Source organism: Mobula birostris, chromosome 7 (genome assembly GCF_030028105.1).
Source record: "Mobula birostris isolate sMobBir1 chromosome 7, sMobBir1.hap1, whole genome shotgun sequence".
Classification (NCBI taxonomy): Eukaryota; Metazoa; Chordata; class Chondrichthyes; order Myliobatiformes; family Myliobatidae; genus Mobula; species Mobula birostris.
In genome coordinates this window covers 27,168,620-27,194,238 of record NC_092376.1, presented here as the reverse complement: position 1 = coordinate 27,194,238, position 25,619 = coordinate 27,168,620, and the positions used below count along the sequence as shown (strand labels likewise).

The following is a 25,619-nucleotide window of genomic DNA, read 5'->3' as shown; positions in this document are numbered from 1 at the left end:
CATCCTTCCTGTAGTGAGGCAACTAGAACTGAGCCCAGTATTCCAAGTGGGGTCTGACCAGGGTCCTATATAGCTGCAGCATTACCTCTTGGCTCCTAAATTCAATTCCATGATTGATGAAGGCCAGTACACTGTATGCCTTCTTAACCGCAGAGTCAACCTACGCAGCTGCTTTGAACATCTTATGGACTCGGACCCCAAGACCCCTCTGATCCTCCACACTGCCAAGAGTCTTACCATTAATACTATATTCTGCCATCATATTTGACCTACCAAAATGAACCACTTCACACTTAACACACACAAAATGCTGGTGGAATGCAGCAGGCCAGACAGCATCCATAGGAAGAAGCACAGTCGACGTTTCGGGCCGAAAGGTCGACTGTGCTTCTTCCTATGGATGTTGTCTGGCCTGCTGCGTTCCACCAGCATTTTGTGTGTGTTGCTTGAATTTCCAGCATCTGCAGATTTCCTCGTGTTTGCACCACACTTAACTGGGCTGAACTCCATGCCACTTCTCAGCTCAGTTTTGCATCCTATCAGTGTCCTGCTGCAAACTCTGACAGCCCTCTACACTATCCACAACACCCCCAACCTTTGTGTCATCAGCAAACTTACTAACCCATCCCTCCACTTCCTCATCCAGGTCATTTATAAAGATCACGAAGAGTAAGGGTCCAAGAACAGATCCCTGAGGCACACCACTGGTCACTGACCTCCATTCAGAATATTACCCTTCTACAACCACTTTGTCTTCTGTGCGCAAGCCATTTCTGGATCCACAAAGCAATGTCCCCTTGGATCCCATGCCTCCTTACTTTCTCAATAAGCCTGGCATGGGGTACCTTATCAAATGCTTGCTGAAATCCATATACACTACATCTACTGCTCTTCCTTCATTAATGTGTTTAGTCACATCCTCAGCAAATTCCATCAGGCTCTTAAGGCACGACCTGCCCTTAGCAAAGCCATGCTGACTATTCATAATTATATTATACCTCTCCAAATGTTCATAAATCCTGCCTCTTAGGATCTTCTCCATCAACTTACCAACCACTGAAGTAAGACTAACTGGTCTATAATTTCCTGGGCTATCTCTACTCCTTTTCTTGAATAAAGGAACAATATCTGCAACCTTCAATCCTCCGGAACCTCTTCCCTCCCTATTGATGATGCAAAGATCATCGCCAGAGGCTCAGCAATCTCCTCCCTCGCCTCCCACAGTAGCCTGGGGTACATCTCATCCGGTCCCGGTGACTTATCTAGCTTGATGCTTTCCAAAAACTCCAGCACATCCTCTTTCTTAATATCTACATGCTTAAGCTTTTCAGTCCACTGCAAGTCATCACTACAATCACCAAGATCCTTTTCCGTAGTGAATACTGAAGTAAGGTATTCATTATGTACCTCTGCTATTTCCTCCAGTTCCATACACACTTTCCCATTGTCACACTTGGTAGGTCCTATTCTTTCACGTCCTATCCTCTTGCTCTTCACATAGTTGTAGAATGCCTTGGGGTTTTCCTTAATCCTGCCTGCCGAGACCTTCTCATGGCCCCTTCTGGCTCTAATTTCCTTTTTAAGCTCCTTCCTGTTAGCCTTATGAACTTCTAGATCTCTAACATGACCTTGCTCTCTGAACCTTTTGTAAGCTTTTCTTTTTTTCTTGACTAAATTTATTACAGCCTTTGTACACCACTGTTCCTGTACCCTACCATAACTTCCCTGTCTCATTGGAACTTACCTACGCAGAACTCCATGCAAATATCCCCTGAACATTTGTCACGTTTCTTCCATACTTTTCCCTGAGAACATCTGTTCTCAATTTAAGCTTCCAATTTCCTGCCTGATAGCCTCATAATTCCCCTTACTCCAATTAAGCGCTTTTCTAACCTGTCTGTTCCTATCTCTCTCCAATGCTGTTAAAAAGGAGATAGAATTATGATCACTATCTCCAAAATGCTCTCCCACTGAGAGATCTGACACCTGACCAGGTTCATTTCCCAATACCAAATCAAGTACAGTCTCTCCTCTTGTAGGCTTATATATACATATTTTATGAAGAAACCTTCTTGAACACACCTAACAAATTCCACTCCATCTAAACTCCTCATTCTAGGGAGATGCCAATCGATATTTGGGAAATTAAAATCTCCCACCACGACAGCTCTGTTATTTTTTTTGGATTTACAAATTCTTTAATATTTCTGTATTCACATAATTTATGACTCCGCTTTGTAAATAGTATCAGTGTAAGATTTTCTTTTGTTATTTTCTTCTTCTGTACCTCTTTGATTATGATAATCCTGTGCTCACTCCTATCTCACTAAACTGGGAACACAGACTGGTAACTTGCTTTTCAGCAACCTTGCAATGTCATGATGAAATCTATTGCCTTTATATATTTATTCCATCATTTTTTATAAGCAAATGCCTAAATCATTGCACAAGGGACCCCTGAATGAGCTTTATTGTACATACAGTGCCTATAAAAATTATTCAACTCTCTCCTGAAGTTTTTATTTATTAATATTTTACAACATTGAATCACAGTGGATTTAATTTGGCTTTTTTTAACACTGAGGAACCAAGTTATAAGGAAAGATTGAATAAGTTAGGACTGTATTCTTTTAAATGGAGAAGATCGAGAGGAGATTTGACAAAAGTATACAGGACAAAATTATGAGAGGTATAGGTAGAGTAAATGCAGGAAGTTTTTTTCTACTGAGATTGGATGGGATGACAACTAGTGGTTATGGGTTAAGGGTGAAAGGTGAAAAGTTTAAGGGGAACATGAGGGGAAACATCTTCACTCAGAGGGTCATGAGAGTGTGGAATGAGCTACCAGTACATGTGGTCCATGTGACCTCGATTTCAATGTTTAGATACATAGATAGTGAAGGGTTGATGAGAGTAGGCAGTTTAAATGGTTTCAGCATGGACTAGATGGGCCAAAGGGCCTGTTTCTGTGCTGTACTTCCCTATGACATGATAGAGTATTTTTCTGTTGATCAAAGTGAAAACAAGGTTCCTGTGACGTCATCGTCCAGAATGGCTGCTTAAATCAATAGTTCCTCTGGAAAAAAGTATATATTGCCCCGTTAGTCCATCAAATGTAAGATCTTTCAAAAATATCTGAATTGATAAGGGGGGCAAGAATGGGGAAAGAGAATGGAGATTAAAAAAAGCGTCACTGTGGAGCCTGCGTACGAGAGACGTGCAACACGCGTCTCTCCTATTTGAACGCGTGCTAGCGAGGCTGACGATGCGCCTAGTTCAGGTGAAGCAGCAAATATGATAAAAATTCTGGAAGGGATATGGGGATTCCAAAAAGATATATAACAGCAACTCAATGATATCAAGTCAGAGCTCGCCAACATCAATCAAAAATAGCGGTGGCAGAGAGTGGAATTGAGAAGCTGGAAGATCACATGCAAAATGTGGAACGGATACTAAGTAAGACGATAAAAATATTAAATCAACAAGAAAGTAAACTAATTGACCAGGAGGGAAGATCACGATGGAAAAGTATCAGGATATACAATGTTCCCAAAGGAGCAGAGGGTTTGTCTATGATGGAGTTTGTAGGAAAGTTGTTGCGGGACGCACTAGAGATTCCCTGCACTATGGAGCTTGAAATTGAGAGGGCACACCGTGCGCTCGTCCCAAGGCCTACTGGAGACAGAGAAGATAAGCCATGCTCAATAGTAATTAGATTCCTTCGATACAATACCAAGGCGGAGATTCTACGAAGGGACTGGGGTAAGAAGAGGGTGTTTTTGGACCAGAAATTAATATAGTTCGATCAAGATTACTCCCTGGCGGTCCTGCAGAAACATAAAGAATACTCTGCAGTAAAGCAAGTATTAAAACAAGGAAAGATTAGATTCCAAACTCCGTACCCTGCTAAACTGCGGGTGTTTTATGAAGATGGTATGCAACTGTATCAGACAGTGGAAGAGGTGACTACAGACATGAGGAACAGAGGACTGCCCGTCAGCGTGATCAAACCGAGGGAAAGCCTGGCTGAGCAGTTATCCTGATCTGCTTGGGAAATAGTAAGAGAACCAAGAAAGCAGGGGACGGAAGGAGGGCAAGAGAATATCAGGAAGAGTCTGTGAGTTTTCCGAAGACAGCCCTCACCCCCTCCAGAAGAGCCATAATGTTTGACTAACTTTAAAAGTGTTGATACGATAAACAGAAGCAAAAATAGACCTTTTTCAAGAAATACTTATTATAATGTGGATTTTATATTGCTCAATTTTTTAAATTCATTCATTCACTCCTTTTTCCCCACCTAAATGAGAATATATATATATATATATATATATATATATATATATATATGAGGAATACACAGGGAAATCTTTTCTGTGTAATGGACATAGACTTGTTCACTTATTTTTATGGGTACTGTGATGGGGCCCCCAACTCACAGGGAGGAGGGGCTATCCCCCATGGCTAGACCTTTCCTCTAGCTCAACCCAGGGTCATCTACTAGAGACCTAAGCCTTGGAATCACACCTTCGTTGCCTTTTTTTTAGTATTCAAGTTTCTTGGTTCTTATTTGTTCAGGGAGTAGATCAATTAAGTTTTATTCTGCTAATTTCAATGATATATTGACAGATAAATACACATGGCTAAGGACAAAGTAAAATTCATTTCTTTTAATGTCAATGGGCTGTTAAATCCAATCAAATGCAGTAAAATTCTATCCAAAATGAAAAAAAAACAAGCCCATGTAGTATATTTACAAGAAACTCACTTAAGTGATAATGAGCATGGAAAATAAAGAGAATGGGCTTCACTAATTTGTTCTTCTCCTCATATAAATCAGGACATAGGAGAGGAGTTGCTATTCTTATCTCAAGCAAGCTAAATTTTGAAAAAGTATTGGAAATGGGAGATAAGGAGGGCAGATATATTCTGCTAAGGGGGAATATAGATGGAAATTCAGTTACTCTATTGAATATATACACGCCCCCAGGAAGTGATATTAGTTTCTTTCAAAAAATTACTAATATTATGGTAACGGAAACAGAAGGTCTCCTGGTATGTGGGAGAGACTTAAATTTACAATTACAACCAAAGTTAGACTCTTCCAATAGAAAAACCTAGGAAACAAAATCCTTACATAAGAGAGTTAATACACTTTTTGAGGATGTTGGTTTAATTGATGAGGGACCTTTTCCCGGACAGAAGGTATTACACTCATTATTCTGCCCCCTCCCTCATTCTGTATAGGCAAGAATAGACTATTTCATAACATTTGGAAAAGACAAAGACAAAATAAACACCTGTGGAATTGGGACAATAGATATAAGTGACCATGCACCTATATATTTATCTGTTGATTTTGACCTACAACTAAAGAATACTATTTTCTTTTCATGAAATTCTGCACCCTTTTTTCTTCAAACATACCTTTGCTCATTGTAGCCAAGAAGTTCTATTTTAAATTCATCAGTCCACAGGACTTGTTTCCAAAATGCATCAGGCTTGTTTAGATGTTCCTTTGAACCTTTTGAATAGAACTTTTTGGCCGCAATGAGCAAAGGTATGTTTGGAGAAAAAAGGGTGCAGAATTTCATGAAAAGAACCCATCTCCAACTGTTAAGCACGGGGGTGGATCGATCATGCTTTGGGCTTGTGTGTAGCCAGTGACATGGGGAATATTTGCTGGTGGAGGGAAGAATGAATTCAATTAAATACCAGCAAATTCTGGAAGCAAACATCATACTGTCTGTAAAAAAGCGGAAGATGAAAAGAGGATGGCTTCTACAACAGGATAATGATCATAAACACACCTCAAAATCCACAATGGACTACCTCAAGAGGTGCAAGCTTAAGGTTTTGCCATGGCCCTCACAGTCCCCCGATCTAAATATCATCGAAAATCTGTGGATAGACCTCAAAAGAGCAGTGCATGCAAGACGCCCCAAGAATCTCACAGAACTAGAAGCCTTTTGCAAGGAAGAATGGGTGAAAATCCCCCAAACAAGAATTGAAAGACTCTTGGCTGGCTACAGAAAGCGTTTACAAACTGTGATACTTGCCAAAGGGGGTGTTACTAAGTACTGCCATGCAGGGTACCCAAACTTTTGCTTCAGGCCCTTTTCCTTTTTTGTTATTTTGAAACTTTAAAAGATGGAAATAAAAAAGTTTTCTTGCTTAAAATATTAAAGAAATGTGTCATCTTTAACATTATGCCTTTTGGAAATCAGTTCATCTTTGACTCACTTAGCTATTCACAGTAACAGAAATTTTGACCAGGGGTGCCCAAACTTTTGCATGCCACTGTACCTGTCTAGTAGTCTCTTAAATTTCACTAGTGTATCTGCCTCCACCACTGACTCAGGCAGTGCATTCCATGCACCAACCACTCTGAGTAAAAAAAAACCTTCCTCTAATATCCCCCTTGAACTTCCCACCCCTTACCTTAAAGCCATGTCCTCTTGTATTGAGCAGTGGTGCCCTGGGGAAGAGGCGCTTGGCTGTCCACTCTATCTATTCCTCTTAATATCTTGTATACCTCTATCATGTCTCCTCTCATCCTCCTTCTCTCCAAAGAGTAAAGCCCTAGCTCCCTTAATCTCTGATCATAATGCATACTCTCTAAACCAGGCAGCATCCTGGTAAATCTCCTCTGTACCCTTTCCAATGCTTCCACATCCTTCCTATAGTGAGGTGACCAGAACTGGACACAGTACTCCAAGTGTGGCCTAACCAGAGTTTTATAGAGCTGCATCATTACCTCGCGACTCTTAAACTTTATCCCTCGACTTATGAAAGCTAACACCCCATAAGCTTTCTTAACTACCCTATCTACCTGTGAGGCAACTTTCAGGGATCTGTGGACGTGTACCCCCAGATCCCTCTGCTCCTCCACACTACCAAGTATCCTGCCATTTACTCTGTACTCTGCCTTGGAGTTTGTCCTTCCAAAGTGTACCACCTCACACTTCTCCGGATTGAACTCCATCTGCCACTTCTCAGCCCACTTCTGCATCCTATCAATGTCTCTCTGCAATCTTTGACAATCCTCTACACTATCCACAACAGCACCAACCTTTGTGTCGTCTGCAAACTTGCCAACCCACCCTTCTACCCCCACATCCAGGTTGTTAATAAAAATCACGAAAAGTAGAGGTCCCAGAACCGATCCTTGTGAGACACCACTAGTCACAACCCTCCAATCTGAATGTACTCCCTCCACCACTATCCTTTGCTTTCTGCAGGCAAGCCAATTCTGAATCCACCTGGCCAAACTTCCCTGGATCACATGCCTTCTGACTTTCTGAATAAGCCTACCGTGTGGAACCTTGTCAAATGCCTTACTTAAATCCATGTAGATCACATCCACTGCACTACCCTCATCTACATGACTAGTCACCTCAAATTATCAGCCTGTATATAAAAAAAAATTGAGGAAGATATAACAAGATGGAACCTCATTCCTTTTTTCAGTCTCAGTTCAAGGTTTGAATCTATTAAAATGAATATATTGCCCAGACTATTCTATCTCTTTCAGACCCTACCAATAGAGATTAATCAGAATTAATTCAATAAATGGAACAAAATGTTATCAAGATGTATATGGCAAGGTAAAAGACCTAGAGTCCATCGCAAAACTTTGCAATTAGCCAAGGAAAAGGAAGGATGGGGCCTACCTTCCCTTAAAGATGATTATTTTGCAGCACAGTTGAGAGCTGTGATATGTTGGTGCAACCCATCATATGATGCTCAATGGAAAAACATTGAGGAGGGGATACTTCCCATCCCCATACAGGCAATTTTGGCTGATAACTTACAAAGGTACATAAATACTAGTGATAATCCATGGGTGAAATGGACTCTTAAAATATGGAAAACTATTATAAAAGAATATAAACTAGAGGGAGATATTGCAATTCTTAAATGGTGTGCATATGACTTGGATTTTACGCTGAATAAACTGAATGCTAGATTTAAGGACTGGATAGCTAAAGAAATAACAGTTCTTTGCAATATTATGAAAGAAGGAAAACTGTTCAGTTTTGAAATGCTTAAAGGGAAACACTTACTCGAAAAACAAGACTTTTATCGGTATCTACAGATGTGACAGTATGTTAATAGGAGGGTTAAAAATGTAACCAAGGCAAGTACATGTTTGATGGAGCTATTTAGAAAAGCGTATAATTCAGATAATGGTAGTAGAATCATTTCAAGCGTGTACAAGGGTTTGTCAAATCTTAAAACACATTCGACTTCATACATTAAAACAAAATGGGAGAAGGAAGGAGGTATAATTATATCTGAGGAAGAATGGACAATAATATGGAGGTATCAATGGAAGTGTACCAGTTCACAGAAATGGAGGGAGTTCAGATGGAAAAACTTGATAAGATATTTTATTGCACCTTCTCAGAAATCCCATTATGATAGTAACCTCCCTGTTTGCTGGAGAAATTGTGGAAGCCAAAATGCAAACCATTTTAATTGCAAACAATAAACACATTTTAATTCCACATCCCATTCCCATTCTGACATGTCTATCCACAGCTTCCTCTACTGTAAAGATGAAGCCACATTCAGGTTGGAGGAACAACACCTTATATTCCGTCTGGGTAGCCTTCAACCTGATAGCATGAACATTGACTTCTCTAACTTCCGCTAATGCCCCACCTCCCCCTCATACACCATCCGTTATTTATTTATATACACACATTCTTTCTCACTCTCCTTTTTATATTTACTTCATACCCTATCCGTTATTTATTTACTATTATTTTATAGTTTTTTCTCTCTCTCCTTTTTCTCCCTCTGACCCTCTCACTATACTCCTTGCCCATCCTCTGGGCTTCCCCCCTCCCCCTTTCTTTCTCCCTAGGCCTCCGGTCCCATGATCCTCTCGTATCCCTTTTGTCTATCACCTGTCCAGCTCTTGGCTCCATCCCTCCCCCTCCTGTCTTCTCCTATCATTTCAGATCTCCCCCTCCTCCCCCCACTTTCAAATCTCTTACTCACTCTTCCTTCAGTTAGTCCTGACGAAGGGTCTCGGCCTGAAACGTCGACTGCACCTCTTCCTAGAGATGCTGCCTGGCCTGCTGCATTCGCCAGCAACTTTGATGTGTGTTGCTTGCAAACCATTATCATATTTTCTGGGATTGCCCCATTATCAAAGACTATTGGAGTGGCATACACAATGCCCTACAAGACATTTTTAAATGTGAAATACCCTTAGAAAGTAAGACAATATATTTTGGGTATGTACCTCAAAAATGGTTGAAAAGAGATAAATATTTAATGAATATACTGTTGGTGGCTGGTAAAAAGACTCTTACTAGGAAACGGTTATCAAAGGAGAGCCCAACTTTAAATGCATGGATGGAAATTACAATAGACATTTACAAAATGGAGAAGATAACAGCATCTGTTAATCATAAGTTGGAACAATTTGATTCATACTGGGAAAAATGGTTCAACTACATAACACCCCATAGGCCTGATTTTATCCTCACAAATCAGTGAATATGTTGTAAAAAAAAATCACTCCATACTTGTACATAGTTTTCTCCTTTTGCTTGTTCTTTCTTTCCTCTCTTTTCTATAGGTGTATACCTCAGATAAATATTACGTGGAGATTTGTGGCAAATATGATTATATGATATATATGTATAGTATCTGAAATATATCTTATGCAGATGTTTGATGATGAACTTAAAAAATAAATTACAAAAAAAATACAGTGAAAACAAATTTCTGCAAATTAGTCTATATTATGAATAATTGATTGAATAATTACTCACCCCCTTCAAGTCTCAGCAACTGTGGCTGACAAGGGAAGTTAAGGACTGCATAAAAGCCAAGGAAAGGGTAGCAGAAGTGAGTGGGAAGGTGGATGATTGAGATGCTTTTAAAATCCAACAAAAGGCAACTAAAAAAGCTATAAGAAGGGAAAAGATGAAATATGAGAGTGGACTAGCCAATAATATAAAATAGGCTATTAATTTTTTGTTTCAGTTGTATAAAGAATAAGAGGGAGGTAAAAGTTGATATTGGACCACTGAAAATGATGCTGGTGAGGTAGTAATGGGGGGGGCGAGCAAAGAAATGGTAGATGAACTTAATGGGTACTGTGCATCAGTCTTCACTGTGGAAGACACTAGCAGTGTGCCAGAGGTTCATGCGTGTTGGGGAGCAGGAGTGAGTGCCATTGCTATTACAAAGGAAAAAGTGCTAGGCAAACTGAAAGGTCTTAAGGTGGGTAAGTCACCTGGACCAGATGGACTACATCCCAGAGTCCGGAGAGAGGTTGCTGAAGAAATAATGGATGCATTGGTCGTGATCTTTCAAGAATCACTTGATCCTGGCATGGTCACGGAGGACTGGAAAATTGTAAATGTGACTCCACTATTCAAGAAGGGAGGAATACAAAAGAAAGGAAATTATAGGCCAGTTAGCCTAACCTCAGTGGTTGGTAAAGTGTTAGAGTCAATTATTAAGGATGATGTTTTGATGTACTTGGAGACTAATGATAAAATAAGTGAAAGTGGACATGGTTTTTGTAAAGGGAAATCTTGCCTGTCAAATCTGTTAGAGTTCTTTGAGAAAGTAACAAGCAGGGTGGATGGACAAAGGTGAGGCAGTGGATATCACTCATTTGGATTTTCAGAAGGCATTCGATAAGGTGCCACACATGAGGCTGCAAAACAAGATAAAATCATATGGCATTACAGGAAAGATACTGACATGGAGTGAAATGGCTGACAGGCATGAGGCAGTGAGAGGGAATAAAAAGGTCCTCTTCTGGGTGGCTGCCAGTGACTAGTGTTTCTCAGGGGTCAGTATTGGGACTGCTACTTTTCACATTGTTCGTCAATGATTTGGATAACAATTGATGACTTTGTGGCAAAGTTTGCAAATGATACGAAGATAGGTGGAGGGGTAGGTAGTGCTGAGGAAGTAATGCAATTGCAGCAGGACTTAGACAAATTGGAAAAATAGGCAAAAATTGGCAGAAGGAATACGGTGTTGGGAAATGTATGATAATGCATATTGGCAAAAGGAACAGTAGTGCGGACTATTATCTAAATGGGGAGAAGGTTCAAACATCATATGTACAAAGGGACTTAGGAGTCCTTGTGCAGGATTCCCAGATCGTTAATTTACAAGTTGAGCCTGTGGTAAAGAGGGCAAATGCAATGTTGGCATTTATTTCAAGGGGAATAGAATATAAGAGCAAGGGGAATAGAATATAAGAGCAAGGAGATAATTTTGAGCCTTTATATGACACTAGTCAGGCCGCACTTGGAGTATTGCCAACAGTTTTGGGCCCCATGTCTAAGGAAGGATGTGTTGTCATTGGAGAGAGTCCAGAGGAGGTTCCAAAGGGTGGTTCTGGGAATGAAGGGGTTAACATATGAGGAGCATTTGGCAGCTTTGGGCCTGTACTCACTGAAATTTAGAAGAATTTTGGGGGTGGGGGGGAGGTCACATTGAAACCTACCAAATGTTCAAACGACTAGATAGGGTGGATGTGGAGATGATGTTTCCTATGGTGGAGCTATCCAAAACTAAAGGGCAGAGCTTCAAAATTGAGGTGTGACCTTTTAGAACAGAGGTAAGGAAGAATTTTCTTTAGCTAGTGAGTAGTGAATCTGTACAGTGCTGTGCCACAGACTACAATGGAGGCCAAGTCCGTGGGTATATTTAAGGTGGAAGTGATGGTTTCCTGATCAGTCAGGACATCAAAGGATATGGCGAGAAGGCAGGTGTATGGGGTTGAGTGGGATTCGGGATCAGGCATGATGGAATGGCAGAACAGACTCAATGGGCTGAATAGCCTAATTCTGCTCCTATGTCTTGTGGTCTTACCATTGACAGTGTTCAAACAATCAATGTTCTTATTCAATATTTAATATAGTCAGTGGGAACTAAATGTCACATGGAACTAGTAACATGTTTGTCTGACTTCTAGGAAAAAAGACATTTGTTTATTTTAAGTAAACCAGCCAAGAAGGTAAAGCTGTCAGACATTTGACTGTCTCTGAGACTTCAAAATTGTTTTACATCTTAAATTAATTAACCTTATTCAGTTGCTTCTCAGAGTTTACATTCTTTCCTTGTTCTTTTTATATTTGAGCTCTAATATTCATTGAATTAATTGGTCCGAGGCAGGATTGCAACCTCATGGATAGGAACCCCTCTAAAATTCTTCTAACTGTGAATTTTATTTTCAGTTAGTTTATGTGTATAAAAATTATTATTTAAAGTGACTTGTGCACATACTGGTAATTGTACACACAAATTTAATTTTCTTTCCTCTGGCAAGCTGCTCCAGGGTGCTTTTTCCAAGAGCGTTCTCCAACCACAGAAAGGAAGGTGCTCATTAATGAAAGCTATGCCTTGGGTTTTCCACATGGTAAACATTTCAAGGCTGGAGATTTTCCGTACAACTTGTAAACATTAATTATAATTTGACTAATTCAGTCTTCAGCCCTAGTGTTGTGCCATTGTTTAAATATAGAAAAAAGGGTTAATATTCTTATCTTCATTCATGTGACTATCACTGACAAACTGTTGCTGACTTCTAATTGGCCATGAACCAAGAAGACAGTTGAGAGTCAACAACATTTATAGGTCAGAATCATGTATACATCAGATGGGATAAGGATATTAAACTTCCTTCCCTTAAGGACTTTAGTGTATGCAGTCTAGTTTAATGAGTACCATTATAGATACTAGCTTACCATTTCTGATTATGTTGACCTTTGAACCTTCTCCACAATCAATCTAAACCTTCCTTCCCACATAGCTCTCCATTTTTCTTTCACCCATGTGCTTAATGTTCCTAATGAATCCGCCTCTACCACCACCCCAGTACTTGTGCCTCTCCATGCACATTCCATGCATTTGTGACTCTGCAGTTTTGAGAGATTTATAAACGTTGACCCCAAAATCCCTCTGTCCTCCACACTGCTAAGAATCTGCCATTAACTTTGTAGTCTGCCTTCAAATTTGACCTTCCTAAGTGTATTACTTCACACTTCTCCAGATTGAACTCCATCTGCCATTCTCAGTCCAGTTCTGCATCCTATCAATGTCCCATTGTAATCTACAGCAACCTTCTACACTATCCACAATGCCACCAACATTCATGTTATCTGCAAACTTTCTAATCCACCCTTCTTCCTCATCCAAGTCATTTATAAAAATTACAAAGAGCAGGGTCCCAGAACAGATCACTGTTGAACACCACTGGTCACTGACCTCCATGTATTTGCTTAAATATTTGAATTTAAATTCCCATACTTTTGTGACTGTACTCAAATTATATAGATCAGCCCTCTGGCCTCTCAGTGTTAGCTGTATAATTTAATCACTGTGGTAGCGTGCCCTGAATTATACCTTATTTGTGCGTGGATAATGTTGCTGACTCTTAAGAGTATCTTGTTGCTTGTACATTAACAGTAATCTTGAGATGGTTTCCATGTCTTTTTCTCTGTTTCAGCATTTATCCCAGTTTTTAATAGATCCAGCAGCCTTCAGATTCAACTTTGACTGCACAAAGCTGCATCAGGGGCCACTGTGATGTATCCACATATTGCCATCTGTGTAATCTGTAATACAGTGAAGCTGGGACGACAGAACAATGGATTCCTCCTCCAATCCACTCTTAGCCTGCGTTCATTGATAGAATCTGGAGCTGCACAATGGCTCAAAAGTACAATCTGTTTGCGATTCGAAGATTTAAACAATTAAAAGGGGATTGCTTATTCAGATAGTGTATTTTTCTTCTTGCGCATATTCTGCTTTAGATCCTGGAAGTTTTTCCTTTTGTACTGTTGGTTAAAGATGTAAGATGTGCTTTGGAGCTATGTGTTTGAGATAGTAATTCCTGTGGTTAAATTTGAGTGTAGTTTAAAATTGAGTTCATTATTTCTTTAGTGAAGTATTTCCAAAGTCGGAAATCAAAGGAATAAAATAAAACAGAAATACAAATGCAGTATGTAAGACAACTCAACCAAATATAATAAGCTGCTGGATATTGTTTTGCAATTTTAGCCATCAGAATGCAAATACTCTTACTGAGACTTAAATCTGATTTGAAGTGAATTTAGAATGTGCTTCTGGGATCAAGCTTTATTGGCCTTAATTGTTGAGAAACAAATGATTTTGCACATGTTTTGATTTCTTTGTGATGAGATAAAGTGTTTATTTAAACTAGTTTAATCAAAATTGTTTATTTTGAAATGTGTTTAAATCATAATTACACTATTGTCTTAAGATGTTGGCAAAATACAAGTTATACTGCAGTTTATTCAATAGTGTGCATTGTATTCATCAGGAGTAATCTCTGCATGAGGATGTTCGCTAGTTCTGTACAGCATTCAGATTCACAAGAGATTTTAAAATAAATTTAGTACAGTATATATTTGGAAAGAGTTATCAGATCCCATGAGCTGCCTAACCACTTTTTCCAGCCCACTTTAATATGAGGCTGGACTTATTGTTCCAAGTGTGGAAGTGTAAGGGATATGACAAAGCTCTCAGGTGACCTGGAATAGCTCGACTTTCATGTACAAAACTGCTCTACGTCAAAACAGAGTACAGAAGCAGAAGCTAAAGCACTGCAAATGCTAGTGATCTAGTGTCTGCTGCAAGTAATTAGCAAGTCAGGCAACATCTAGGTGAAATGTCTTCTGGGATACTTTGTATAACTGGAACATTGCGCTGCTGCACGTGAACATTGGTATCGGCAGTAACATCAATAAATGATAATTTAGCTTCCTTTAGAAAGATTTCTAAAACACTGATCTCCTGCTTACAAATCTAATAAATTGCTATGCAAAGTCAGTGTTCTATTGTAGCTGAAGGAAACAATAGAGAGGGAGAAATAAGGCTTCGAGTTAAACTCCTTGGATCCAAGCTCCCATTCTGGATTCTAAAGTTACCTCAGTTGCCATATTGGAAACTGACTTTGTGTGTCCATGATTCTTTGGCTCTTGAATGTACAAATTGTAGCCTAATACCCAATTTTGGACTCCTCCAAATTTTAATTGAAACTGGGCAGAACATCCACCATCTACATTTTCAGGTTCTCTGTTTCTACTGCAGCTCAACTAGCTGTTTTAAAGCACATCCTCCTGACATGCATTTTTCAATGTAGTACTCTAGTTAATATACCATTGCTTTTTGTATGACTTGTCTCAGATTATGATAATACATGATGAGAGACCATTTGAGCATGTTTAATATCTTTCCAGAAATGCCCTATGGTGCCTAATTGATTCTTAAATGCTTCCATGCTTTCTGCTTCTTTCCCCTTTTCTCTGGAAGTTTAGCTCTGTGTTTAGACTGATGAGAAGTCACAACATTTAACATTTCCTCTATCCACAGATGCTGCCTGTCTTGTAGAAAGTTTCAATTTTTAGTTATGTATACTTACCTTATGAAGGTGAATAGGCCCTTCTGTTGTCAGTTCTAGGTTAGTCTGTTACAAACTTAACATGTGAGCCCCATACTCAAAATTTATATTTTTAACAATTTTCAACTTTTTAAATGCTTTGTTGATGTTTCCGTTCAAGTCTGAGAACCCCAAAGCTATTTAACTCCCACAATTGTTTTCACTAATGGTGAATGAAGCATGTTTCCTACAAAGTATTAGCACAAGTTATATATATTTTTTTGAAATAAAAGGGAAATTATATTTTGCAAATTTGAGAGTGAATTATGTAGAGTGACTTCAGTGAGGTAAAAAATGGGTCTCTTTCTAAAATTTGTTTTTTTTTTGATCCAACTTGTAATGTTTTAATGAAGTTTGATTTAACTTGGTGAGAATAATTAGAAACAAACTGCCCAGTTTATTTTTTCTTTGCAGTATTATTAATCTCCTATTTGTAAAATTCAGATGCATTTTTGTTTTAATCATTATTATCTAGCTCAGTTTCAAGAACATGAATCAAATCCCAGATCTGTTCTTAAAAATCTGATGTGCTAGTTTGCAGTTCCACCTAATTGCCTTTTTGTGTTTCAAGAATAGTTCAATAATAACAAAGCATTTTCTAAGAGGTGATTTATTTTGTGAATTGAAGTTTGTTGACCTTCAGGCTTTAACAATGCCATGCCTTGTATTGTTTTTATTTAGCCATTTCTTACTCTCATGTACCTCTACCTGTCAAATTGTGAATGAATATTAGAGATAACAAAGGAAAGACAAGGGTACAGTGTGCTGAAATTAACAGATTAGTACAGAACATATATAAAACTTCAGCTTTTAAGTTCTCTAAATGTGATTGCTAAGATCTATCTTGGTTCCTGAAACAAACACACAATGCCTGTGGACAGATATTCAAAAGTACACTTGGAATTTTTTTTGGAACACGTGGACAAAGTTGAGCTCAAGATGGAATGTGTTCAAAGAAGTAAATTATTAATGTGACACTTGATCCTGTATGTTTAACTGAATGTTCCTTGAAAAGTGTATGAGGATTTTTTTTTTAACTAGGTTTGGAGAGCAACTTCTTAGCATCAAAATTTCTTGCCACTAAGATAGAAAAAGAATCAAATTCTGAACTACAGGGAAGTGTAAATCTACAAGTTTTTTTTTAAAATCCCTACCAGGTTAGATTTACACTTCCCTGTAGTTTAGAATTTGATCCTTTTTCTGTCTCAGTGGCAAGAAATGTCTGAACATGTTTGAAGTTGGATGAATTACGTTGTGCTCACTGAATCTGTATTTTCTCAGGTCTTTGTTTCTAAATGTCCAATGCATTATGTACCCTGCTTTAGTTCCTTGTGTTAGTGATAAAAACGAGATGTACAGATGATCAATGATTGAAGTAGGAACATCTTGATAACAACTGCCTTCAGCATGCTATTTCTGATTTGGAAGACTGCAATCAGAAATAATAGCTGAGAGCATTTCTGTCGCCTTGTAGGCAAATGCATCATGCTTGAAGTAGCCAGAGTGATTTAAACAGCATCCAAATTGCTCTGCAGACAATACAATCATGCACGTTAGCATGCATGAAACTTGGTTAGATAGGATTGTATGCTTAACATACAGGCATTGATTCACATCTTAGTGGTATGAGTAACAATGTGGTTGTCAAGGTGAATATAATCCTTTTTTGTGAATTTGTCTGGGGTTGTTCAGAGGTGACTTTGTAACTTCAATCCCATTAAGCCAGCCAGTATTTTTGTTCAATCGTTTGCAACTGTCTATTTTTATCATCTGTCATCTAAACAAAAATGACTGAAATAGATAAATGTGTGCTCTAATTTTTTGACTTGGACACACTTTTTCATTTTTCCTAAATGTTGGCTGATGGCAAATCACTTACTGAATCAGGAATTTACCATTATGATGGTCTCAATGAAGAGCAGAGAATAGAGCAGAATTCAAAATCAGAATAGATTCACTCATAAGTAAGCATTAGTACTGAATTGTAAAACAATCTCAATACCATTTAGTTTTAATAGACATTTTGAATGAGAATTTTCACATTTCTACCCAGAAAATTATATTTCCAAGAATTTAAATAATTGCTGGATTTAATTCATTCTGTTTCTTGAGAGGAAATGTATGAAACCAATGGCTAAAATAAATGTGTTTTTCACTTACACTCCAGGGACATGTTAAATAATTGAATTTGTAGTTAGGAGTGAAACTATTGTGGAACTTTATTTGCTAATTTAATTGAACTTGCTGTAATGATTATGCAAGGAATAAATTCAATTCCATAGTGTTAAATATTTGAATTCTTTACTGAAAATGACAACTAACTAAACATTTCAGAATTATTTAGTTGGCCACTAGATGGAGCATTACACCAGACTAATGTAAGCACCTGTGTGCAGTCCACAAGAATGACCCACACTTTTGTTGCCCACCATCTTAATTCTCCATCCCATTTCCATTAGGAACTGTCAGTGCATTTAACAATCTTAGAAACATAGAAGCACAGAAAATCTACAGCACAATACAGGCCCTTCGGCCCACAAAGCTGTGCTGAACATGTCCTTACCTTAGAACTACCTAGGCTTACCCATAGCCCTCTATTTTTCTAAGGTCTGTGTATCCGTCCAGGAGTCTCTTAAAAGACCCTATTGTTTCTGTCTCCACCACTGCTGCCGGCAGCCCATTCCATACACTCACCCCACTCTGCATAAAAAGAAACAACTTACCCCTGACATCTCCTCTGTACCTACTTCCAAACACCTTAAAACTATGCCCTCTTGTGCTAGCCATTTCAGCCTTGGGAAAAAGCCTCTGACTATCCACACGATCAATGCCTCTCATTATCTCGTACACCTCTATCAGGTCACCTCTCACTCCAAGGAGAAAAGGCCAAGTTCACTCATCCTCTGTCGCTCCAAGGAGAAAAGACTGAGTTCACTCAACCTATTCTCATAAGACATGCTCCTTTGCACCCTTTCTATGGTCTCCACATCCTTCCTGTAGCGAAGCGACCAGAATTGAGCACAGTACTCCAAGTAGGGTCTGGCCAGGGTCATATATACCTGCAACATTACCTCTCGGCTCTTGTACTCAATCCCACAATTGGTGAAGGCCAATGCACCATATGTCTTCTTAACCACAGAGTCAATCTTCAGAAATATTAATCCAAAATGTTAAATTTTCAAGCCCAGTGTAAGAAGGAAAGTAATAGTGAATTCAAGTCAAAGAAACCAAAAGGCAAAGCCTGCAAAGAGATTGGTTAATAAATAAAATAATGGCAAAATGCACTCTCAACTACCCACTAGGAATTTGTATTAATTTTTTGTGAGATTGTTTTTGGATTCACTAATTAAGGCTTTGTCCAAGCTCAATCTTCCTGCTCGGTCTTACTGTACAAGCTTCCTGAAAATTGATTTGTAAAATGTGCTATCCAGGGCTTGTATCAGATACCATGCACTAATATTTGTAAGACATTCCTGCTCCTGTGCTCAAGCTTTCTCGCTGAAGAAGTGAATGTACCACTTACTGGCCTGTCTGCAGTAGCTGCATGAACTGATGCATAAGGACATCTTGATCTTGCTGTACCTCCCTCTTTCCTAATCTATCCCTTTTCAAATATTACCTTCCAGATTTTGCTACATTAATTCTGTGCCTGGTTTTGCATTTATCTACTTACTTAACCTGCCAATATCACTCTGAGTCCTCTCTGCATCATCTTCACAGCTTCCTAATCACCTTTTATGTACAGACATGGATAGATTATGTTCAAGTTCCTCAACTAAATCATTGTTGCATTGAATAACTGTTATGCAAGTACTGAGTTCTGCTGTATTCCATTAGTCACTGCCACTCAGAAGCCTTACCTGTCTGCCAACCAGCTCTTTTATCTTTGATAGTACCTGTCACTTAGACCAGACCTGGTCAGAAACTTGGGTCCAGAAACACCACATTGACTGTTTTTCACACTCTGACTACCCCCAATCACCCAATAGGTTACATCCTTTAAAAATCAGTGGATTTGTCAGGTATAATTAATGTTTTTCCAAGCCATACAGACTGCATTCTCCAAATATTATTTTATATCAGTAACAATGGACTCCAGCAAAACAAGCAGCTGCAGTGTTCATGGGTGCATTGGTTGTAAACTTCCAAACATGCATGGATTCTGGACAATTGGTAAACTAACAAAGTCATGGCCTTTTCAAAAACAAAAATGGTAGGAGGCAACATGCAGGCCTTTTAGCCTTGCATGTATAATCAAGAAAATGTTGGAATCTGCCATGAAGGATGTAAAAGCAGTGCACTGGAAATTTTGTTCAAGCAGAATGAGCATGGCTTTGTGGAGTGAAGTTTGTGGCTGATATATTGTGGTTCTTTAAGGAAGCATCATCCAGAGGATACACTAGTAGATGGCGTATTTGGCATTTTGGCAATGATTTCAGATAAGGTGCCATTCAAAAGGTTACTTTACAACAGAAGTGGTCATATCATTTGAGGCAATATATTAGCCCTGTATACCAGCAATAAGGGGGTCAATTTTAACTTGGTAACCTGTAATCTTTAGGGTACCACAGGAATTATTGCTAAAACTGTAGCTATTTACTGTACAGATAAGTTCAAGGAAGACAGCAAATGTACTGTAGCCTAATTTATGGATGATTTAGTAGCATCACCAGCGTGAACCTACCCGCCATAATGACAAAGGTGCAAGGAAAAGGCCAGAAATATCATGAAGGGCCCCACCCCCATCAGAGAAGAGACTACTTTGGATCTGCTGGCTCACATTCAGCACTTCACATACTCTGTTAGTGGTATTCACATGCACTTGTAGTAACAATGTAAGTTCTGGAAAAAGCCCCAACATGTATACCTTGATCAACTTTACAATGTTAAATGATACATTGTAGGATTAGGTTGGTTTGTTCTAATGTAACCATATATATGACACCATTAGATGGAAGCACTCTGGGACACTCTCTTACCATGGGAGAAACAAGAGGAGGAGGGACACCATGGGGGTGGTGATAGGCAGGTGAGGAGAAGAGGTAAGAGGGGGAGCCAGTCATCTGGGTAGCTTCCAACCTGATTGCATAAACATCTAGTTTTCTAACTTCCAGTAATTCCCCCTCCCCCTTCCTGCTTGCCTTCCCCTCTTATCTGTTTTCATCTGCTTATCACTTCCCCCGTGCCCCTCCTCCTTCCCTTTCTCCCATGATCCACTCTCCTCTCCTAACAGATTCCTTCATCAGCTCTTCACCTTTCCCACCTATCACCTCCCAGTTTCTCAGTCCACCACCTTCCCCACTCACCTGGCTTCATCTATCACCTTATAGTTTATACTCCTTCCCCTCCCCCAACCTTTCCATTGTGGTTTATTCCCCTTTCCAGTCCTGAGGAAGGGTCTCTGCCCAAAATGTTAGCTGTTTACTCCCCACCATAGATGCTGTCTGACCTGCTGAATTCCTCCAGCATTTGTGCGTGCTACTCTGGATTACCAGCGTCTGCGGAATTTATCTTTTTAATTGTAATGTCTTATATACTGTATGATAATTGGAAAGAGAACTGCAGATGTTGGGAATCTGAAATAAAAATAGTAAATATTGGAAATATACAGCAGCTCAGGTAGCTGGGGAAAGAGAAACAGTTAATGTTTCACAGACTATTTGTCTATTCTAATGAAAGGACATTAACTCAGTTTTTGCCGAGTTCTTCTAGAATCATTTGTTATTTAATTCATAACAAATATATTCTACCCTTGGATCTACTAGAATATTTTAAAAGATTAAAGATTAGCTTTGTCACATGTACATCAAAACATACAGTGAAAATGCGTTGTTTGTGTCAATGACCAACACAGTCCGAGGATTATGCTGGGGCAGCCCACAACTGTTGCTACACTTCCGGCACTAACATACCATGTCCACTACTCACTCACTCTAACGATGCATCCTTGGAATGTTGAAGGAAACCCACGCAGTCACGGGGAGAGCATACAAACCTCCTACAGTCACCAGTAGGAATCGAACCCCAATCGGTGACCACCGGCACTGCAAGGTGACTGTGCTAACCGCCAGCTACGGTTCATGCATTCAGAACAGGACCCCCGCATCTACAGCTCTTAACTTTTCAAGTAATTGCTCTAGAAGTTACCAGATTGGTGCTTTATCCCCTATGTATCTTGCTCTGCCACTTTTTGAATCAGACCTTATTTTAAAATGTAATATAAAAGACTGGATATACAGAAGGCTTCACGGCAAGTTTTATTGTTCCCTGGTCTTAGTACTAAGTTTGTATTAGTGGTGGCTGCCTTGTGGAGGCAGGAGTGACGGAAATACTCTTTCTTTTAGACTCGAGATTTTTCTGCTATTATTCAAAATAGTTCCAAAGCTTCAATGTTATAGTAGGGCAGACAGAGGCATTCTTTACCATTTGACTCAAGTCTCAGATGTGAACTATGTCTGCTGTGCCTTGACAAATGGCCTGGCTGCTAATCAGAGAATTACCCTGTGGGAAATTGGAGAAAATGTATCAGACTTGGTGTTCCACATAATCCTCATGGAATTCACCAGTAGCTCAATGATGTTGCTGAGTTTCTCCATCATTTTGTGTTTTCCTCTGGATTTCCTGCATCTGCAGAATCTCTTGTGTTTATGTACCATATGGTAAGAGTTTTGATACATTGATAATTTTAGTGCCATTATTTGCTTTCATAAGGAGCGAAGCCAATAGAAACCAGTGAAACAATATGCAAAGCAGTTCAATATACAGGTCTTATAAAAGGATGAATTTTTCTGTTTTGGTACAACCACTGAGAGCCTTGATTGCCCATAACTCAGATCAAATTGTGAATTTGCTGCACATATTGAAAAGATTATCCCAATTTGCTAGATGTACTAGAAACATAAAACCTACAGCACAGTACTGGCCCTTCAGCCCACAAAGCTGTGCCGAACATGTCCTTCCCTTAGAAATTACCCAGGGTTACCCACAGCCCACTATTTTTCTAAGCTCTATGTACCTGTCCAGGAGTCTCTTAAAAGACCCTATCGTATCCGCCTCCACCACTGTCGCCGGCAGTGCGTTCCACGCACTCACCAGTCTCTGCGTAAAAAACTTACCCCTGACATCTCCTCTGTACCTCCTTCCAAACACCTTAAAACTGTGCCCTCTCGTGCTAACCATTCCAGCCCTGGGAAAAAGCCACACAATCAATGCCTCTCATCATCTTATACACCTATACTAGTTATAATTACAAATTAATACTGGTATAAATTGGTTCCATTCCAGATCTTTCTTCATTTCGCATCTAGTCACCATGAGGAGTAAAACGATAAATTTGCATGAAGGGTAGTCCCAGCCCTAGGAATGGCTATCCTCCAGGACGGTCCAAGAGTTATGGATTACTTTCCATTACACAGTTGCAAGAAATTAGGGAGAGAATAAAATTGAGGGGAAATAATTAATGTGCTTTTAATAAATATCTTTAATTGCTTTTGCTTTAAAATAATTGAACATGAAGATATAAAAGGGTGGCATAGTAGTGTGGTGGTTAGCACAACGCTTTACAGTACAGGCGAGCTGCCTGTACGAGATTCTGTGTTCTCCCTATGACCACATTGGTTTCCTCTGCTCCAGTTTCTTCCCACAGTCCAAAGACCTACAAGTTGGTAGGTTCATTGGTCATTGTAAATTGTCCCATGATTAGGATTGGATTAACTTGGGGGAATGCTGGGCAGTGTGGCTCAATGGGTTGGAAGGGCTATTCCACACTGTCGCTCAATAAATAAATACAAATATAAAGGATGGACAATTCTTGACTCTCAAATATTCAAGTGTATCTGGTTGCATGGGGAAATAGGGGGAGATTGTGCTGTGAGAATAGATGTTGGGTAACCATTGAATTGAACTGGATAGAGCACTTGGAGAAGGTTATGTGATGAAACTGCAGTGAGCTGAGCTAGCAATATGAAATTCAGAATGACTTAGTTGCTGAGGGAATAATGAAACTACAGTGACAAAAAAAAGCAATGATAAATTCAATATCTTCCTTGACATACTTTTTCAAGGCAAGGTTGAAGGCAAGATCAAGGGCCAAGATGTGTATCACAAAATCAAATTGCTTTTCTTATATTATTGAAGACATTTAATGTTATTTTTCTTTTAAAAAAGCTTTCTTCCAGTTCTTCATTTCATATTTGATTTCCCATGGAAATTATCCTCAGAAATGTGAGATAGCAGTTCATCCATTTAAGTATGTTTTAGTGAGTTTCTTTTACAAATTAATTTCACCATTCTTATTTATTCAAGGATTTCTCTTTCTTTTTCCTGCCCTGGGAAAATAGTTCATTTTACTTTTCACTGTTGGTTCTGTCTGGTGAACTTGATCTTAAATTGCCTTCAGCAGGAATTTGTGTCCTGACGGCATTCAGAGACAGAATAAATGGATATATGGAACAATGACTTCTGTGGTTCTGACGGTGAATGATTTGCACAGATGAAGAGTTTTATTGCCTGGAGTTTAACAGCTGCTCAACTCCATTCCTCCGACAGCAATCAGTCCTAAAGCAGGTTTGGCTGCAGGCCATGTTTCCTCATTCTCAGATTCCTTCAGAAACACGTGCTGCCACTCTTCTCCACGTACAGCACAGGTTCTTGCACTCCAAGAGGGCCCGTGACAGATGGGTTTCTTACTCATTCGGGTCAGCTCCACACCTTCTTTGAAACTCCTGCCCATGTTCTCGGATCCATTTGTTAGCCACTGAAAGTGTTTTTAAAAAGCAGAAGAAAAAAAAAACAGGTTGTTAAATAATTTCAGGTCATAAAGGCTGCATTTCCTGTTTTGGTAAAATAAAGTACATTCTGATTTTAAAAAAACAGCAATAATTAGTCCTAGCTATTTTTAATTGAAGTAGAGTATAATTAATGAATATTAGTGTACATGAAAAATATTCCCAGGATATTACTTAACCTAATTCAAATTTTTTAAATTCAAATTATATTGTGATTTTATAGCAATAATTTATTAATTAGTCATCAATTATTGCATTATGGCCTGGTAGGAAACACCAGTGCCCAAGAACAGAAAAGCTTGGAAATAGTGGTGGATACAGCCTATTTCATCTCAGGAAAAGCCCTCCGCACCATTGAGCACATCTACAAACAGCACTGCCACAGGAAAGCACCATCCATCATCAGGGACCCCCAGCATCCAGACCATGCTCTCACTGCTGCCATCAGGAAGAAAGTACAAAAGCCTCAAGACACACTCCACCTGGTTCAGGAACAGCTATTACCCTTCAAAAATCAGGTTCCTGAACCATGACTTCACTCGCCACAATCTATGAACTCACTTTCATGGACTCTACAACTGGTGTTATCAGCATTATTTATCTATTTTTTATTATTTGTTTTATTTTTGTACTTGAATTTTGTCTTTTGCACATTGTTTACTAGCTAGTCTTTGTGTGTAGTTTTTCATTGATTCTATTGTATTTCTTTGGTCTGCTGTGAATACTTGCAAGGAAATGAATCTCCAGGTAGTATTTGGTGACCTACATGTACTTAGATAATAAATTTATTTAGCTTTTGAACCTTGAACTAAATTTCTTATTATGTAGTAATGTTTATAATTCCCATTAGACCATATGACCATAGATATAGGAGTAGAATTAGGCCATTTAGCCCATCAAGTCTGTTCTGCTATTTCATCATGGCTGATCTAATTTTCCAATCAGTCCCAATCTCCTGCCTTCTCCCTTTATGCCCTGACCAATCAAGAATCTATCATCCTCTGCCTTAAATATACCCAATGACTTGGCGTCCACAGCTGCCTGTGGCAAAGAATTCCACAGATTCACCACTCTCTGGCTAAACAAATTCCCCCACATCTCCATTCTAAAAGGATGCTCCTCTATTCTGACGCTGTGTCCTCTGGTCTTAGACTCTCCTACCATAGGAAATATCCTCTCCGCATCCACTCTATCAAGGCCTTTCACCTTTCAATAGGTTTCAATAAGGTCACCCCTCACTCTTCTGATTTCTAATGAATACAGGCCAAGAGCAATAAATGCCCTTCATATGACAAGCCATCCAACCCTGGAATCATTTTCATGAACCTCCTTTGAAACCTCTTTCTAAGGTAAGAGGCCCAAAACTGCTCATAATATTCCAAGTG

At 39.1% G+C, this 25,619-nt stretch overlaps 2 protein-coding genes across 4 annotated transcripts in view; one reads left to right on the top strand and one right to left on the bottom strand.

Moving 5' to 3' along the window:
• The window catches only part of ppme1 (protein phosphatase methylesterase 1), a 67,211-nt gene extending 49,475 nt beyond the window's left edge, over positions 1–17,736 (top strand). For 2 of the 3 annotated variants that reach the window (XM_072262788.1, XM_072262787.1), the window contains one exon: positions 13,493–17,735. In XM_072262788.1, the coding sequence (XP_072118889.1) occupies positions 13,493–13,511 (19 nt within the window). In that variant the 3' untranslated portion in view covers positions 13,512–17,735. Of the gene's footprint in view, positions 1–13,492 lie in introns of all 3 variants that reach the window. The other variant, XM_072262789.1, reaches the window with a different exon arrangement.
• A 4,980-nt stretch (positions 17,737–22,716) lies between these two features.
• p4ha3 (prolyl 4-hydroxylase, alpha polypeptide III) overlaps positions 22,717–25,619 on the bottom strand; it is a 77,165-nt gene continuing 74,262 nt past the window's right edge. Inside the window, exon 13 of the mRNA XM_072262781.1 lies at positions 22,717–24,203. Coding sequence (XP_072118882.1) covers positions 24,133–24,203 — 71 coding nt within the window. The 3' untranslated portion in view covers positions 22,717–24,132. The remainder of the gene's footprint in view (positions 24,204–25,619) is intronic.